The sequence below is a fragment of the Aplidium turbinatum genome, chromosome 1 (genome assembly GCF_918807975.1).
Source record: "Aplidium turbinatum chromosome 1, kaAplTurb1.1, whole genome shotgun sequence".
NCBI classification, from domain to species: Eukaryota; Metazoa; Chordata; class Ascidiacea; order Aplousobranchia; family Polyclinidae; genus Aplidium; species Aplidium turbinatum.
Genome location: NC_137472.1, coordinates 56,859,637 through 56,878,601, shown reverse-complemented (window position 1 = coordinate 56,878,601; position 18,965 = coordinate 56,859,637). Strand labels below are relative to the sequence as shown.

The 18,965-nt window shown below is 36.4% G+C and overlaps 1 protein-coding gene across 1 annotated transcript; it reads left to right on the top strand.

The window, feature by feature from the left end:
- Positions 1-608: 608 nt before the first annotated feature.
- LOC145767613 (uncharacterized) lies at positions 609-12,716 on the top strand. Its single transcript, XM_082579470.1, has 11 exons — positions 609-687; positions 1,124-1,438; positions 2,329-3,654; positions 4,127-4,195; positions 5,539-5,634; positions 6,236-6,280; positions 7,645-7,740; positions 8,345-8,413; positions 11,292-11,593; positions 11,827-12,090; positions 12,161-12,716. Exons 1-11 carry the CDS (start codon positions 609-611, stop codon positions 12,227-12,229), a joined length of 2,730 nt encoding a protein of 909 aa, XP_082435596.1. The 3' UTR covers positions 12,230-12,716.
- The last annotated feature ends 6,249 nt before the right edge of the window (positions 12,717-18,965 follow it).

Below are 18,965 nucleotides of genomic sequence, written 5' to 3'. Positions count from 1 at the left end.
TCATGTTCTTGTTGAAGACAAACAGCAGCATCCTTTACATTAATTAAATTAAATCGAAGATATTGAAAAACAATCTGCATTCGGTATTTCTTAAATTTAATAAAACATAAATTTTGTTACCAATTTATTTTAATTTTATTGCGCTATGTCCAATTCATGCTGATCAAAAAAGTTTCTCGGACTAGGCCACAAAGAGCGTCCATGTAAACCAATTTTTTTTTAAGAAGTCCGCCTTAAAGAAAGTTTAAGAACCCCTGGACTAGAAACATTAAAAGTATAACTTGCTGTGCTGTTTCGATGGTGAGGATAAGTTAGAGTTAGAACAATAATGTATGAATTTCGCGTAGGCTATATGAGTTTGTACCATTTTATGTTAAACAAGGTGGTTTGTCGACACAAAACATGATCAATGAGCAGCTGTTGAAACTATTATTCAAATGATGCGTTTGTGTTGGTTTGTTCACTATAACTTTATTTTGACACTTAACTTTATTTTCTTGTTTACTTTGATAAGAAAGAGAGATGTTTATGGCTCACAGTTGTGTTTTGTAGCATCAACTACGTAATAAGTTTTATTTTGATTTGCTGAGTAACAATTAACAAAAAAAATGTCTTTCCCCCAAAATCAAGAAGAAAACAAAACAGCTTCAACTGAAGAGACTGAAGGACCATTGTTAGGAAGTTCTGGTAGGTTGATTTTAAACAATTTGTCTGCTCGATTCTTCGAATATCTTATGATGCCGTGTAGTGTTTGTTGTTTGTAAAAATTTTTGTACTACCCTAGTATGGTTGGCACCATAGCCGAGCTAGCCGAGTGGTGAGAACCTTCTTACGATAGTTGAAAGGACGGCTGTTCGACACAGCTGAAGAACACGCTGCTGTTTATTTCACAAGAAAATTATTGACGTGCCTGAAGGTGGGCACGAATATTGACTTCCGTTCCCACGGAATTTAACAATAATGACAAAATAAACTAACTTAAGAAACGAGTGCTACAATATTCTGGCATCTTTGTGTCGCTGTTTTGGTGGTTTTGTTGCTAAATAAAAACCGTTAGCATTAGACATCTCTAACAAGAATTAAAATTTGACATCATAACAATAAACTGTTTTGTTTTGTACAGAACAAACTTTGACCAACACTGTTCTTCAACAGCAAGTAATTCAGCAGGACAACCGGCAGCATCGTGTCCATCAGCATCAACATGTTGATCAACAACTGGTCCATGTTGACCAGCATCAGCATCAGCAAGTGATCCAGGTTGACCAGCGCCAGTATCAACAAGTGGTCCAAGTTGACCAGCGCCAGATTCAACATGTGGTCCAGGTTGACCAGCGCCAGTATCAACAAGTGGTCCAGGTTGACAACCGGCAAAACATAACCAAGATTGTTCATCAACCAGAACAAACCAATGTTCCATCTGGAGATCAAGATGCTGGTTTGTAAAATCTTCATGTTTATTCGTTGATGCCTTTATGTTGTACTATCGCAGTTTGAGTGATTTTGTTGTGATTTGAATAAAAATTAGTTTTATTTAAACACCAAAAGAGAAAGTGGAGAGTTAAAATATGGCGTCATCATAACAATAACCAAAATTACGTCACAATGAGTTTAATTATAATGTGCATCATTTTAAAAAACAGTGGTCCTAGCATTTATTACAAAACTTTGCTATTTTAAACTGTGTGAACATTGTAGGAACAGCTGCTTTTAAAAATTTATAGTTTTACGTTTTCCATGCCTTTCCACTTGACACTTCAGTTAAAGGTTCAGCTTCCAAAATATTTTACAAATATTGGAGCTTTGAAAGAACCTTGCTGAGCCACAAACGTAACAATAGTGGTTTAACAAGTTTATTACAAGTTCAAATTTACTATTACGTGGTTAATATGCTGGTCTTACATATGAACTGATTGGCTTAATCTTGCAAATGCAACCTCAATTCATTGCTGAGGTAGCTCCTGGTATTATACAAAAAAATGTTGTTTTTTTTGACTTATTTAAAAGTGTTAATTTATCTAAAGTGTTCAAACGCTTCAAAATATTTTACAAATGTTAGAGCTTTGACAGAGCGTTTGCCTTGCTGAGCCACAAACGCATAAAGTCAAGTAACATGAAGCGTTCAACATGTTTATTACACATTTGTATTTAATGTCGCTTTGCTTTAAGTCATTGTCTTACAAATGTACTGATTGGATTAATCTGACAAATGCAATCTCAATTTCATAGCTAAAAGTAACTAATAGAATTATGTAAAGAAAGATATTTTTATTTGTTGACTTATTCAAAAGTGTTAATTTATTTTCAATTCGTGTTGTACTAACTCAGATCCAAGCAGAGCCTTCGATAAACTAAAGAAAACCACTAGAGAAATTTATGATCGCAAATTCGATGTGGATGTGGCGAGGTTCGACATTCCCGCATCGAATTTGCCAGAAGTTCAGCCAGAGCTTCTGGCAATCGACTTCTACGAGATAAGGTTCATTCCCAACGACGACCAGTATGATCCCAAAACCAGACAAATTCAATTTGAAGAATCCGATAAAAAAGTTTCGATTGATGAATTAATTTCACGTATTAAGTCACAAAGTTTCATATCAATCGTCGGTTACCCTGGGGCAGGAAAGACAACGTTATCAATGCGCTTGGCAAGGCGTCTAGACAAAACTAGAGACTTTCTCGTTCTGAGGATACCTTTCATGAGCATGAATGATTGCGATGATGAGGAACTAATCTTGAAAGAATTTTTGCTTGGAGATGTAAAATATAACTTAGAGAAGGAAGAAAAAAATGTACTTTTTAGTTGGATGAAAAATCACACTCAAAATTGTTTTTTTGTCTTTGACGGATTCGACCAGGTTAACTGGAATTTGATGGATAAAGTGAAAAGATCGAATTATGATACTTTACTCACCTGCCAGGAGCTTGTGTCGAATCTGTGTCGAGGAACTTTTTTACCCAATTGCCACATTGTATTCACCTCACGACCACACGCCATGCATACAATTCCTAAACAATGTCGACCAAAGAAAACGTATTTTGTTGGAGAGTTAACGTCTGAAAACATGAAAAAATTGTTTGATGCTTTGATAAATGATAAACACAAATCAAGAAAAATTTTGAAAAAATTAACTGTAGAAACCCCTCATTTAGAATCCATGTGCCACAATCCTTTGATGTTGCAATTATACTTAAGAGCTTCTCTTGATTCATCAGATGAAACTGTAAATATTTCAACAATGACCACAATATTTCATCGTGTGCTGGAAAACCTCAGAACATCAGAACACACAATTGCTTTAACAGATGAAATTGTCCTTATACTGTCACGAATGGCGTACAATGCAACAAAAAATGGAACCGTAGTAATCACAACTGAAGATCTTCAAAAAGAGAATCTTCTCACTAAAGATGTGCAAGATATTGTCGTGGCATTATTTACTTCAAATAAACATTGCGGTCTTTTCGAGGGTAACCAACGATTGTATTTTTCACACCAAACTTTTCAGGAGTTTTTTAGCGCTTTATACACGGTTCATCAAATGTCGTTAGATAATTTCACATCATTTGTACAAACCAATCTACTGGTCGATCACTGGTCAGTCGTTGTTCAATTCTTATCCGGACTTCTGCTGGATTCATGCATGAATGAAGGTAATTATATTTCATAAACAATGGTTTTGTTATTGCATTGAAATTGAATCCAATTGTGATTGTTCATAATTGAACAATTTGTTTTCTATGAAACCAGGAATTCTTAACCAGGGTTTTAAAAGACATTGTGAAGTGTAGGGATTATAGGCGACTGTTACTTTTCAACCAATTCTAAGAAGGGTGAAAGAACTAGTTTGTGATTTGAAGGTGGAACCAAAGTGGCAAAAGGATAAGAACCACTGTACCAACTTAAACTCTTTTAAACTAACCTACTAAATTGTTTGTTTTGTTTAAAGTTGTGTACAAAATACTGGAGTGGTACAAAGACTATGTGCACTTTGTGCATGTATACGCAACTGTATAAATATTATGACAAATTGCAGAAGTTATATCAAGTTATATAGTTTCATAAACTAATTATGAACATTTTCTGCAAATCTATCGAGTTCTGCAATGAATTAATTTCCTTCAGATGCATCTACGTCAGCACTGACGCAATCACCACTTCAATCACCACCTCTGTCTTCACAAATTGCTTCAAGTAGGAATATCTACTAGACCTTTTAAAATTTATGCTTGAAATAATAAAGTGTTGATTTGTATAAAAGTAATTTTTTCACCCAACTGGTTAGACCTATAGCAGGCGCCAACCTTGGTCTTGTTGTTTACTTGTTTTGTTGTTGTTTTAGCCATACAGCTGCATTGAGCTATTTCTTCACAGTTGAGAAGAATAAACACTAATCTTTAATTGGTTGTGGAAATCTCACAGTGAAAAAATTAGTTTGTTGCTTTTAATTTTTTTTTTAGTTTGTTTAGGTTAATCCTAGAAGTTTTGCATAACTGTCACTTGTGTTGGAATTGTGTCACTCAACCAGACTTGGACAACCAGAATTTTTCTAGTCTTTCGAAATTAGATTAGAATTATAAATAAAGCAATTTAAGCTTTTACAAATTAGACTAAGATAAGAATTAGAGCTATTCAAGTTTTCACAAATTAGAGTAGAATCTAAACTAGATTAGTTGGACGCAGTTGTCACATGTCCTTTTTTAGCTGGATAAAAACGCCAATGTGGCAACTCGGGATCATCAAAGTGTCATTCCACCATCGCAGGCTTCACAGAGACAAATCCACTTACGTCATAATATACATTGTGATAATATACATACGTCAGTGAATTGATGAATTAATCGAATTTTTCATGACTTTGCTGCTCAAGGGATGGAATATGACACTTTGATCTTGATCGTTTTATTGCATTTTCTTTGTACAACATTGATAAGAGCGCAGTATCCTTCCATTTGCCAAAAAATACTGTTGGACAAACTAAATTTTTTAGCAAAACTGGAGATTTGATAAGAACTACAATTAGAGGAAACAAGTTTTTACTGAATTATATTAGAATTAGAATTACCGACATTTCGCTCTATTTTATCGAATTAGAGAACTAGAATTATCTAGTTGTCCAAGTCTGCACTCAACTGCACAGGCCGATACTTGAACCAGCGTTGCTTGTTCTTGTTGGTTCTTTAGTTGCAAAGTCGATTAACTCAAAATGAGTCATTGAAGCAAACTTCTCTTATTTATTAATTGTTTATTAGTGAATGTTGTCTTTTATTGATGATCAAATGATGATAGCTTAACGGATTGTCTAATCATTGTCTTAAGTGATAATAGTGACCATGGTTGTTGCTTTCATTTCCAGGTTGATGCCAATGGTTGAAAAGTTATGTTAAATCAGCTAAATAAAAAATGAAAAAGAAAGTCTTCTTATCTACAATCAGATGTGTCTTGTCAGGCGTGTCATTGAGTGTCTGGCCACGACAGTGCATGTCACTTAGTGACACTCTGTGCGCTCGATAAGTTTTTATATTTATTTTTTTCAGCTTCTTCGAGTCCTACCTTCAACCAACAACCTTCAATTGACTCCACTTTACCACAAACATCTTTACAGCAAACAACGTCTTTGCAACCTCTATCAAGTAAGAGTATATTCTGAAAACAACATTTAAAGTTAGCCAGTAATGCTCAAGTACATCTGGACACAAACGAACCATGATCACCTTTTCAATGAACTTACCTCATCTAAAATCACAACGTCTTCACGTTTGCGTTTGGGCATTTATTACACTTTTGCTAACCCTGTTGACTGTGATTGTCCTTGATAAAAGCAAATGGAACTAAGTCAAAGACAACTTAATTACACGTTGCTTAGCTACAGAACAATATTATTCTTTGCTTCTGTATTTACAACTGCATTGTGGCATGCTTTGATTATACGTAGCTTGCGAAATTCTAAATTATATTAGCTCTAATAAGTCAAGTCCGCCACGTTAGCTCAGTTGGTTAAGCGCCTCACTTTGTACACGAAAAAACCTTACGATCAAGCGGCACTGGTTCGGCTCTCGGAGTATGCGCTTGAGCAACGCATTTGATGATTTCTCCCTATTTAGCTATTCTACTATGTAGGTTTACAACAATTTCACTTAAAATGTCAAACTTCACGTCTAGGTTTTGTTTTGTCGCCATGAACGTCACCACAAACACTGTAATTAACTTTTGTCGCTATTTGTGCTTTTACAGAATCATCTGGAAGAACAGTCAAACCTTCACAACTTCCCCGACCAAGTAAGGTTGAACTACACAGACCATTAGAGCATTGTCAATTCATTTTTATTGTTTCTGCATTTCCAGTTAGATCAGTTTGCTCAACGCGAGCCTCTCGGGCCATTTATGACTGAGGGTGCAAAACTTTCTTTTTCTAGCATTTTTGTAAATTTTTTGAGGTCGTTTGTCTTTGAACGAAGATAGTTTTGTATCTGAAAAATTGTCGCACCAATTGCATGATTTAATTGCAGGCCTATATATTTTACGAGATAATAAATGAAAAAGTCGCTCTGATGCTTTGAAACCGCAAGTTTGATGGGCTCATCTGGAAATTCGGTCTCGCCTTTACAAGAGCTTTGAGATTGTTGCAATCATTGGTAATGATAACTTACAATCAAGCAGGCACATTGACGTCAATGAGTTGACCAGTGACCTAAACAGCAATAACTACAAATTTAGCAAAATTTTCCACACCTGAAGATGTTTGTTAGTTTTCGATGCAATAGAAACTCTTAGACAATATATCAAATGCTTCAATGTTTTGCAAACTTGCTTGCGGCTTGGGCTGAGCGAAGCTTTTCAAAACTGAAACTCATCCAACGATTGCAGGCAATAGTTCAAGATAGGCTTGCCCTAATCAGCAAATCAGTTTTTTTATTGTTCACTTATTGAAGTAACGTGTTAAGCATTGAAGCGCAGGAACTGAATCTTGCCTAGGGTGCACTGGTACTGCTCGCAAGCAAATGTGTGTCGCTAAGGGACATCTGCAAAATGTTGTCAAGAGTTTATTCAACATATTTCATATAAAAATGTTTAAGTTATAAACTAGGCCTACACAAGTTTGCAAAGCCAAAGCAAATGCGCATAGATTTTAAACTGACTATAATAACAATCTAACTGTTTAGCTAGACCTTTAATATACCGTACCCCCTGAGTTGCGATTCAAGCATAAAATTTGCAGTGATTTGTTAGCAGACTTATTACTGATGTAAAGCGTTCAAAGATCATATGACGCAAGCACAACCAAATTAACTATAGCTTCCTTTCAAGGCTCTCATAACCTTGTTGTTCTTGTTGAGCTTTCAAGAAACATTTTTGTGGATATCTGAGCTAGGCAAGCACGTTTCTTCATTTTACAGACAACACAGAAAGTAATTTTGCAGGCTGCTTTAAAAACAAATTCAAATTGTTAGTTTTGGAAATTTGTGGCTGTAATTGAAACTTTGATCTAGCGGTAGCAGGCTGCAAAACTATTTTAGAGTTTTAGTTAAGTTTTAGTTTTAGTTTATTTTAGTTAATCTATTAAATGAAATGAAGTGTTCCTTTTTAAAAAATCTGCTATCCGAAATTGAGGCGCTTATTGCAAAATGTTTATATTTTAATAGGTACTTTAAGGTCAACAACTATCCAGTCACCTTCAGAAGAATCCGATGTTTCAACACTCCAACCACCTTCCCAGCAAACCCGATTATCTTCACCAGGTAAAATATACAGTACAATACAATGTATTTTACTTTGTACGTTAAATTAGGACTTTGACAACGCTATATTAAGTAACCTTTGAACACAGGCTACTTTGATTCTGCGCTTTGGACACTGCAAAGTTTATTTTTTTAACAGAATTAATCGTTTGATTAGCCGAGCTGAAAAACCAGAGTGTAGTAGAAGGAAGCGCATCCCCACAATTTTTTGTGTCTTATCTCATAGACATGTTGGCAACGCACAGATATAAGCTACCGCTAGTCAAAAGTTTACAACAAATTGCTAGTAGGTTAGAGAGATTAGTTTTAGAGCTATTAGTGATTTTTTATGAAGTTGATGTGCTATTTGACATTGTAATGTAAACAATAACCATAGTTGTAACAATAATATTTTGTTTACCCTCGCATCTTGGTGACAATCCTATAGACTTTAATTGTAAGTTATAGAAATAAAGTGATTTTACATGTACCGATTATTCGCCCGCAATGAGTCTGGTTAGTGAAAGCATGAATTGTGGTAACGATAACCCGTAGGCTGTAGGCTACGCCTGCAACGGCGAAAATTGCAAGCCCTAGTTTTCATGAAGATGTGGATTTCTTTCAGGTGAAAAATTGCAAAAACGGAAAATATTCATTTCAGAGCTTTATGAAAAAACTCGGGAAGTTGCTGCAAGTAAGTAAATGTTTTTACCTCGTCAACACAGTTTTCTTTGCGAAGAATGTTTTATCAATTTTGGGGTGGCCTATATTTAGGGGACTGTAAACTAGTATTGCATTGGTTTTCTTTTAAGTAGTTTTGTGTTTTTAAAAAGTGTTCTAATTTCAAGTTAAAAACAAACATAAGTGAAAAATTACCAAGTGAATGAAATCAGCCAGGTAGAAAACAACGGCTCCAGCAACAATTATTAGTTTAGATATAAGCACGGAAAGCATAAAAGCACAATAAGCAAGCTTTACAAAAAAATTGAAAAATCTTGGTTCCTAGGTCACATTCTAGCCTACTCATTTCTTTCAACGAGCAAGAACTTTTCAAGTTGAAGTGGTCCAGTACCTCAACAATATTTTTCTGCCAGGACCTGAGTCATGACAAGTTATTAAATGTGTCAACCATCTCACATAGGCTATAGTCAGTAGCTTTGACAAGAAGATCTAGGTGGTATATTTCGACTTAGCCCTAGATGATTTTTGGGCCTGTAACCTTTATGAAGGATGGGAATTTGAAAAACACCGCAAATTCTTTGGACATAATTTGTTTTTTTTTAAATGTCTTGATTTAGTGCCCGAGTAGCTCAGGATCACAACATCAGGATTTAATGTTTTTTTTTTTTTTATCTGGCTACGAGTTGCATTTAACATGTTCCTGCCCCAGAAGCATAATTGAGAGTAATAGGGCAATTGTTCCCCATCCCCTGAAATATTTTCATGATAAATTTTAAACTCCGTTACAGCATCATTTGACAAAGTTTTATTATTAATTCTGGCAGAAAGTAGGCTACTCACAAAATGAGCAATTTTAAGGTATATTAATTTGTCGAAATATTTTAGGGAGGACCCCCAGACCCTCTGATGCTCTACTTTTGGTGAATCGTTACCGGGATCACTTTTATGTGCAAAAATCATTATTTGCCCGATTCTCCCCGAAATTTTGGGCCTATTACGCCCCCTGCCTGTAAATTATAGTGTGAGAGTTACATTCTTTAGTATATAATTTTTTTATGATATAACTGCAGACAGTAGCACACTGTTTCGGCCTTCCGGCCTCTTCAGTGCAGTAGGTACACTGGGTATCAGGGTTGCCAACTTGTTTTCACAAAGAAAAGCCGGACCTAGTCACAAAAAAAAGCCTAAAAAAAGCCAGCAAATATCTGAAAAAGCCAAAAAAAAAACAATTAATATTCATTAAACATAGCCTACACATATAAAAAATGCACAACCAAATAGTATCCCACCGAACTGTGACTTCAGCGACAACGCAGAAACATAGTTAATGAAAAGACAAGCAACTAGACAATTTTCTAGTTTCGGCTTTGAAACGACATTCGGTCAGACACTACAACCAAATAATAAGGTAGAAATTACTGTTCATTAGAGTCATCGGTAAAATACAATTGCAAATCTTCAGAAGAATTTTCTTCTTCTGTGATTACATTGTCATACATTTGTGTCTTAGTAAATAAATGTAGCATTCATGGAGTAACAATAAAATCTTTGCAGCATTTTTTTTTTAAACTGAGATTAGTTTTTATACGTAATAATGCATCTAGCATCCTAATCTTCATTCGATTCCTTAAGTTTGTTTTCGTAAAAGTTACAGTCGAGAAAATTCGTTCTACCACTACATGTGAAATTGGCAGTGTTAAACAAGACAGTGCACACTGCATAGCCTGCATTGCAAACTTACCAATAGTGGTTTCTCCTGCTGAATTTTTGTACTTTCTCACACCAATCCAAAATTCTGCCGTGTCTGAAGGTATCCTTCCTGAAAATACTTCGTTTGCCGAATCAATAAAAAACAGTTTTCTATATTGTTCTTTAATATCATGCACATTTATTCCTTTAAGAAAATGAGAGAAAGTTGTGAAAATGGAAGTCGAACAGTTTGTGAAAGCCCTTTGTTATAGAATGCAGAGCACTCAACCCTTCGAATATATGTATGTTCTCTGGAAGTCTCTTTTTGGCTTGCTTAAGGCATTCCATTAACATTATTCTGCATCTTTCCTTCAATGTCTGCACATTATCTTGATCAATGATCAGCTTTCCTGTTTCGACTGTAAAAATGACGAAGTTTTAGACAGGAATTTAGAACAAAAGTCTACATGAGAGAGTTCACAACCAGCATGGTCGTAGACTCGTGTTAGCAGAGATTTGTAATGAATATGTAGCTCGGACAGCGCTTTTTCAGGGTCAAGCCTTTCTGACCGAAAAAGTTAGTTAATCCGCTCAAATTCAGCAACAATAGGTTCCACAAATATGAAGTAAAAACGGACAAACGGATTTTCAAAGTGATTTAAAATCATTCTAACCTTCAACCGAACATTTTGTGCACTTTGCTTACACAATGCACAAGCCACCTTGTTGCAGAAAGTCTTTCAAATGAATTGTTACTTTCGGATTCTCGATTCATTCTATTGAAAAGGTCAAAAACATTAATATCAAAACCTTGTAACTTGAAAGATTTTGAAGTCTTGGACAAAAAGAACAATTTTAAACTTGCTCTAACCCAAATCTTATTTTGAACTCTGGCAACACCTAGTTCAGTTCAGTCGTTTTTATTTTTGACCATCACAGCAAACACAATACACGTCAACATAGCAATGAAACGACATACCACGACCTACCACGAAACAATGCGAAAAAATCAACGAAACAAACCACAGAATAATTGTTTGTATTTTATTTGCGAGGTATCGTAAATAAATTAGTGTTTTATTCTTAAGTAAACAACTTGGAATCAATGTTTGATTATTTCATGGTTAGAACCAAACCGTGGTTTTAGATTACAACTTGGTTAGCCGAGCTAATATCGATTGATATTATTCCTACATTATTAGATCACGATGATGGTCGCTCCATCTTCGCCATCAGCAGAATCCTGAGGGAAGGCAACGACGAGGAAGTGACCGTGGCCGTAGGACGTCATTTTGATGGAGGGAAGATACGTATGTATGCCTCCGACACTCAGAATGACGTCCATGCGGTGACGTCATTCCTCAAATCGATGCCAGGGCGGATTGGAGAACTTGTTCTGTCCGAATGCTTCGATCGGACTGGAATGCTTAATCTTGAAGGATTTAGAATGCCTTTCAACCAATTCCGTCCATGGAAGGAGGCGATCAACTTGATGCCTGGATCCGTAAGTCATGTTTAACTTTTATAACCAACGTTTAATTACATTGATCCATGGTTGCATTAACATCAGTTGTTACATTGATTCAACGTTACTTTACATTGGTTTATCGTCCTAGTACAAATCAGTTTCCAATTTTTAATTTTAATAATTTAAGTCTTCTTAAACTTTCACAAATCAACAAAACGTCACAAACAACAACATTATTTAATTGTTGCATCATAATTATTTGTGTTTAGATTGTTCGGATGGATCTCCATGACAACTTCCTATCTGTCCGTGACGTCATCGGGGTAATGAGCAAAGTTGAGGAGGAAATTGTGATGTTGAAAAGCCTCGATGATGGTGATGGGTTAGTTGGGTTGTTGTTTTGTTTGTTGAAGTGTTGCCTCCAAAATGGTGATGGATTGTGGAGATGTGGATATACTAGCATGTGGGGGAGGAATGCGACCATATGGGAAGAATCCATGTTGAAGGAAGCTCTGGATCGGTCGGACAATAAGGTGAGTACATTACGTTGTATCAACGTTGTGGAGATTTCTTTAATTTAATTATTCGCTTTGTTTTTTACAGAAGTTGAAGATCGTGGTTAACGACTTTGGTGACGATTATGTCATCATCCACAAGGATCGAGATGATTGAAAGATTTTATTGTTTGTTTATTTGATGTTGTTTTATTTAAAATTAATGTAATTTGTTCTTTGTTTGTTACATGACGAAGTATCAACGATAAACCACCTTATATCAACCATATCAACGTAAACTTTAATGTTGCCGATAATGAAAATGCTCTCATGAAAGGATTGGAGGTCACGTCTCATTAACGACATCTAGTGTTGCAAACTGGTGGTAAAAATTAAAAAAAAAATTATTTGTATACAGTGTTGCCAGGTGAGTCAATTGTAAGGTGTTGCCAGATTAGTTTTTCTTTTCAAATTTCAATAAAGAATTCAAGTCAGAAATCTGGAAGTAGCCCTGCCGTGATTTTGGTAAATCTTATATCCGCCATTTTGCCAAAAATGACTTTTTTGCATTTTTCTACGTTAAAGACTTCATGCATCACCTGACAAAAATTTATGCCCCAATGTAGTTTCGTTTTCGAGATAATTGGTGTGTGAAACCTAATATATATTCTCGATGTTGGCTTTAACCGCCTTATTTAATATTATATATGGTGTCCAAAGTATTATATAGGTGTCCAAAGCCTTTGACACCATCAAACGCAAAAAAATCCTTCAAATTTTAGACCAAGCTGGCTGTGATGAAGATGAACTGCGACTAACCCGCAGCCTGCTAGCTGGCACGAAACTGTATGTGCGCATTAACAACAAAATGTCCGCAAACTTTGAGACTACCATCGGTTCACCTCAAGGAGACAGCCTCTCCCCAATACTCTTCACCTGCTACCTTTCTGCAGCATTGAGCTCAGTGCGAGAGCAGTCCTCCAGACCAAACCCCCCTATATCTGACACATGCATGCCTTTGGAAATGGAGTATGCAGACGATGTTGAGTTTCTGGATGAGGAAAGACAGCCACTTGATATGCTACAATCTATTGCTACAAAGAACCTGAAAAACTACAATCTTTTCATGAATGAGACTAAAACTGAATTCACCCACATATTTCTTGCAGACACAAATGAAACTGATACTGATAGCCTACCGATTCGAGGAAACGAAAAATGGCGTACACACAAACTTTTGGGATCATTATTGTGCAGCACTGCCGATGTCAAATCCCGCTGCAATTTAGGCAATGTCGCTTTCAGATCACACTGGAAACTATGAAGCAAGAGATCGAGAATCCCATTACAGTTGCGACTAAGATTGTACAACGCGTACTGCATCCCAATTATGATCTACAACTGTAATAGCTGGTCTGTTACCAAAGCAAGTCTTGAAAGATTGGATGCCTGTCATCGAAGACATTTACGTGTCATAACTGGTCATACTTGGCCAAACAGTCTCATCTCGAACAAAAATCTCTACAAAATATGCAACAGTGAACCATTGTCTTGCAAGATCTCCACCATGAGATGGAACATGTTTGGACACATTCTGAGACTTCACCAGGACTCACCTCCTCAGAAAGCCCTTGAATTTGCAATAATTGGCAGCAAAAAGTATCAAGGCCGAACCGGACGTCACCGTACCAATTTATTACAACTGCTGAGATCTGACATCAGAAAAGCTGGCCTGGGATCCCTGCTCAGCACACCACATCTCCATCGATTGCAAAACATCGCAAAGGACAAAACAGAATGGAGATCCTATCAACCTTGTTGAAAGACTGATCGAAGCCAGCGGATGCCAAACGATTTGGCTACACTGGCGGCGGAGACAGTTACAATAATAATTTAATATTATGCATTTGTATGGTAAAACCTAAACGTTGGCTTTAACCGCCATATTTAATGTTATGCTTTTGTATGGTAATGCCTAATATGAGCTAAATGTTGGCTTTGTAAGCCTAAATCAAACCTAAAGTAAGCCTCTGGATTTCTTTCAGAACTGTGTATCATTTCGTCACTGTAATCTGTAGATAACTTTGCTGATATCACAGAAGCCTGCTAGGTTAAAGACTATCGCCTATTTGAAATCCGTTGCTGGTAGCCGACTTGATTACCATGCCTTCATTTGAGGCTACTACATTGGCTACACAGCATCTGGTATGGTTGATTGGAAATGACCAAACACACTGAGTAGCGTAGCCTACTCCTGGGCCTCTGCTTTAAAATCTTAATACCGGTAATCGTATGCAAGCTCAGCTATTTAGCGTATGGTACCGTAAAGTGAACTAAGCCATCAGTAGGCTACGAAAAGTCAAACTGATGGACGAGACGTAAATTATACGGAATTTAATGAAAAGAAAATCTAATGCGTTCGGACAGACAATTTAGGCTAGGCCAGTCTACATAATTAAGCTTACTTAGTGCTTAACAACATTTTAGCCCAATCTGCTTTATGGAACGCTTTTAAATCAGCTTCACGCAACTCAAGAAATGTAAGATGTGGTGAAGTAGCCTGCTGCAATGCTGCTGAAATTTTGTCTGTCACGTGACGATATCCTGTTACGTGATTGGAGTAGATGAATATGTTAGGTTTCAGAAAATTATTTTTGCACAGATTGGAATATGTTAGGTTTTATCATAGAACCACTGCTCTAAATCCATTGTCGAGCTCGCGTGAAATGGCACAAAACAGGGAATTTTTGGTTATAAAGGGCTCCACTAAATCGACGGGTGCTTTGCAAGGAAAAGGGAGTGTTGTGCTTCTTGAGGCTGGTATATGAAAGGGAGATGCAAGCGAGCGGTTATCTGAAGCACGGCAACCAACCCCATCGTTTCAACCAGCGACTCCCAGGTTGAAAAGCAGTGTTTTAGAAATTGAGCCACTGCAAAGTTTATTTTCACTGAGTAGCCTAAATGAGTAAGCAACCATGCGTAAGTAGGCCTAACTCTGCCATAATATAAATAAGTCAAATACGTCCATAACATTCCTATCTATAGGATATCGTGATGAGTTGTTAAATAAATTTGTATTTGGTTTCAAAAATATGAAAAGAGAGTTAATTTTTATGCCCAACTTCAAGCAAGCCATTAGTCAACGTTTTAAATAAATTATATTTTAAATATCAAAACATAATTTTTTAAACTTTCACTGATGGTGCCAGTGGCGTAGACATTTGGTCATATTCATTCAAATAGTGTTGTTTTTTTCTGTGTTGTTGTTATTGTGTAGTGCAAACATGTTATTGTTTATTGTTATTTATACAATTATACTAAATGTAAATTCCACTCATAAACCAGAAATAAGCAAATTTATGTTCAAATTTTATAATAATAAACTACCTGAAGACTTCAAAACTTTCTTTACACATGTAGCAACTATACATTCGTACAGCACCAGACGCTCAAGCTCCAATTTGCTTTATACTCAACAGGCAAATACCCCATTATTCCAAAAAGTTTAAAATGCATGGGAATCAAGGTATGGAACAATTTACCCCAAAATATGGAAAAAAAACATGAAGAAAGGCTGCAAATTGTTCAGTAAAACTTGCAAAAAACACTTCTTCAATAATCAAGAGCTAAAGAAGCGATGTAGCGGACGTCGAGTAGTTCAAAGCATCCGCTCATACCAAGCTGTAAATTATTGCAGCAACATCCCGAGCACATGGGTGGTGGGGATGATCCGAGAATGATGTCTGGATATATACATGCATGAGCTTATTGCAGAAAACAAATCTTTAAATCATCCGGGCGCATTAGGCTAACTCAAAAACACTGCAACCAAAAATGCCTAGCTGATAGGACGTGATGAACTTAATCAAATCATGATTTGGAACATAAAATTAAACTACCACCACAACTGAACTGCTAGGCTACCATAACTAACTTACAAACATGCGTAGTGTACTGACTGAAAGATACCACGACTCAATGACTGAAAAAAGTCATAGGGGAGACTCAGGTAAGTTGGCCCAGTAGGCAAGTTGGCCCACTCTAAATAATTTTTTAACTAAAATAGTCATTGTTACGTATCGTACGCATACTGAGAAAGTGCTGTTGAAACTATCTTATCACCAGGTTGGGAGGCTCTAGCAAGCAGTATAAACATGTGAGCACGATTTTTGTATGAAAAATTATGATTTTTGAAATTTTTGGATTTTAGAATTTTTTAGATGTCGAGTGATTTTTTTCTTACTATATAAGAAAGGTTATTATTTAGTGAGTGCAGCGCTAGAGTGGTTATTAAGGCTCACTTTGACTGTGAAACCGTTGTTAGAAGCTCGATAGTTTGACATAAATTTTAGTTTTTGCAATGTGGTTGCCATGCAGGGAAGTTGGCCCATTTCGTGGGTGGGTACGTTGGCCACCATGGCCAACTTGCCTTCATGAGGTATTACATAGAATGATAATAATTGACTAATTAATACGATGACTTATTTTTGCAAGATTGAAGTAGCCTATCATCAAGTATCCAAAGTAAGTAAATCGCGGCTTTACATCAGCATTAAGCGATCAATAACAATAATACACTTCCTAACATCGTTTTTATGCCACAAATTATTCCTAACCCATATGGTAATAATAGTAGGCTAAGTAGCCTAATCAAGAAAACCAATCGCGGAAATGTGCATCAACCACTTCTCAAGCGACGGTCTAAAACGTACCTCGTTTCGGAGATACATTAAAAAATGTTCCGATATTGGTACACATGCAAAAATGGGGTTTGTAGCCTATTGCAAACAAGGTCCTACCTATCAGTACCGTTAAGGTGACCAGATCGTTAGGAATAAAGGCATGCCGTTCCAACTACATGATGTTTGATACAACCTTTGTTATTTTCGAAAGCTTATTTGGTGTAGGCTACTCATGTAAAAAAAGTTTACTGAGGTAAAATACAGCATTGTCGCTTCTACCTTTTTCTTGACCTTTGCTATGTTGACCTGTATTGTTTTAATATGATGGTCAGAAATAAAAAAACAACTGAACTGATTATAGCCTAATAGTAGATTATATTATAAACCATACATGAATGCATACATAGAATAAATTATGTACGGTATGTAGGCTATGCCTCTATAAAACCAAGAAATAATTAGAAAGAAAATAAAATTGGGGAGAAAGAGAACTTTTCCACTGTTTAATATACCGTAGATGGACATGTTTTCCACGTGGCCAACTTACCTTCCATGGTGGGCCAAATTACCCGCACATGAAGGCAAGATGGTCCATTTTATTTTTTTCGGAAAACTTGAAAAATTATATACCTAAGAATGTTTGTTTGATGCAAGAATATGTCCACTTTTAGAGTGATGAATTCTCTACTCTTCAATAGCATTCGCTTTAACATATGTTTTGTTATCAGCTCAAAAATTCAATTTTTCATTTTGCTGGGCCAACTTACCCGAGTCTCCCCTAATAGTGAAATTCAACAATAGGCGCGTTGGTTTAAGAGAAAACCCAGCGTAGTTGGAATTCTCCAAGCGATACACTTAATCACGACACACAAACGCACTGTGGCATGCAGCAGACACACAACGCTAGAAAGAAGTAAAACTCAGATTAGGCAATTGATTATTTGACGTCATAATGCAACGATTTGCTATCAGTCGCTATTGAACAGAATCACTGTTGAAAGCCGCGGTTGCGTTTTTGCGTAGAAAACGATTTATCCATTTTATTTTTGATCACAACAAGTGAGTTTTTTAAGAAACGCAAATATTATAGGAGAAAAACATTTCGCACAAAGTTGAAGACACTGAATATTCATCACAGGTCCCTATAATCATTTCACATTTTGCAAACATAATAGAAAAGAATTTACAGATTTTCCAATATAAGCAAGACAGCCTATCAAGTCAGTTTTTAAACAAGCTCAGATGGCTTGAGATTTTGAACAGTAGGCTTATGCCGAGATAAGTGGAAACTGAGTAAAACCAATTGGTATCGGCTCAGTGGCGTAGCCAGAAAGAAATTTTTTTGGGGGGGGCCAAATATTTGATGAAATGATGAAAACGACAAAGTGTTTGATTAAGCCATCGCCACCTGATGTGCAGTGGCGTATCCTGGTGGGTTGAGCAAGGGAAGCAATAAAAGTGGTGAGGTAAGTGGCAATAAATTTTTTTGCAAATTTACACTCACATAATGGATTATAGCGCTTTCTGGAAACACTTTTAGGGTAAAATTTGTGTGAAATTTATTAGCAGATAAACAGCTATTAACTTATTAAAGGTAGCTCTTACAAACGAATGGGCAAAAACTGCACCTAAAATTAGAGAACACCAAAAACTCAGCTACACAAAAACTCAATAACTACACAAAAATCCAACAGAGTAAGCCATTCTGAAATTGCTCCACAAATTAGTTAAAAGAAACGTAAATTTTGCGCGATTTACGGTTTGCAAAATTTATTGGTGTCTTTCTGTGTATCTAAAACAAATCCTTGGGGGTGTTAATAGCCAGATGTCTTGAAAACGATGTAAATTGCTACAAATTTTATTATATTTTCAACAAAGGGCTCAACTTCGGAATCCAAACTTTAAAACTTTGGGGTGGGCCAGGGCCATGGCCGCTTTCCCCCTGGCTACGCCTATATGTAATCGGCTATGCAAGTTAAAAAAGGTTAACCATACGAGCTCATCCTTTTCGACTAACGTATTGAAGGCAAAAATCTTGGACTTTAAGAGATCTGAACTGTTAGCCCCAATAATCAATTACCTAATCTGAGTTTAATTACCACGGCGAGTGAAGATGTCATGCTTGGTTTGGTCAGTGGAGGAAGACAGAAAGGTTGTTCCACAACAAGATTGCTAGATGCAGTGATGAATGACAGCGGGATGAAGCTGGGTTTCAGATAGCCATGCTGTACC

Coding starts and splice junctions, on each gene's coding strand:
- LOC145767613 (XM_082579470.1), top strand. CDS start 609: ATGTCTTTCCCCCAAAATCAAGAAGAAAACAAAACAGCTTCAACTGAA. Junction 688..1,123: donor ACCATTGTTAGGAAGTTCTG/GTAGGTTGATTT, acceptor TGTTTTGTACAG/AACAAACTTTGACCAACACT. Junction 4,196..5,538: donor GTCTTCACAAATTGCTTCAA/GTAGGAATATCT, acceptor TATTTTTTTCAG/CTTCTTCGAGTCCTACCTTC.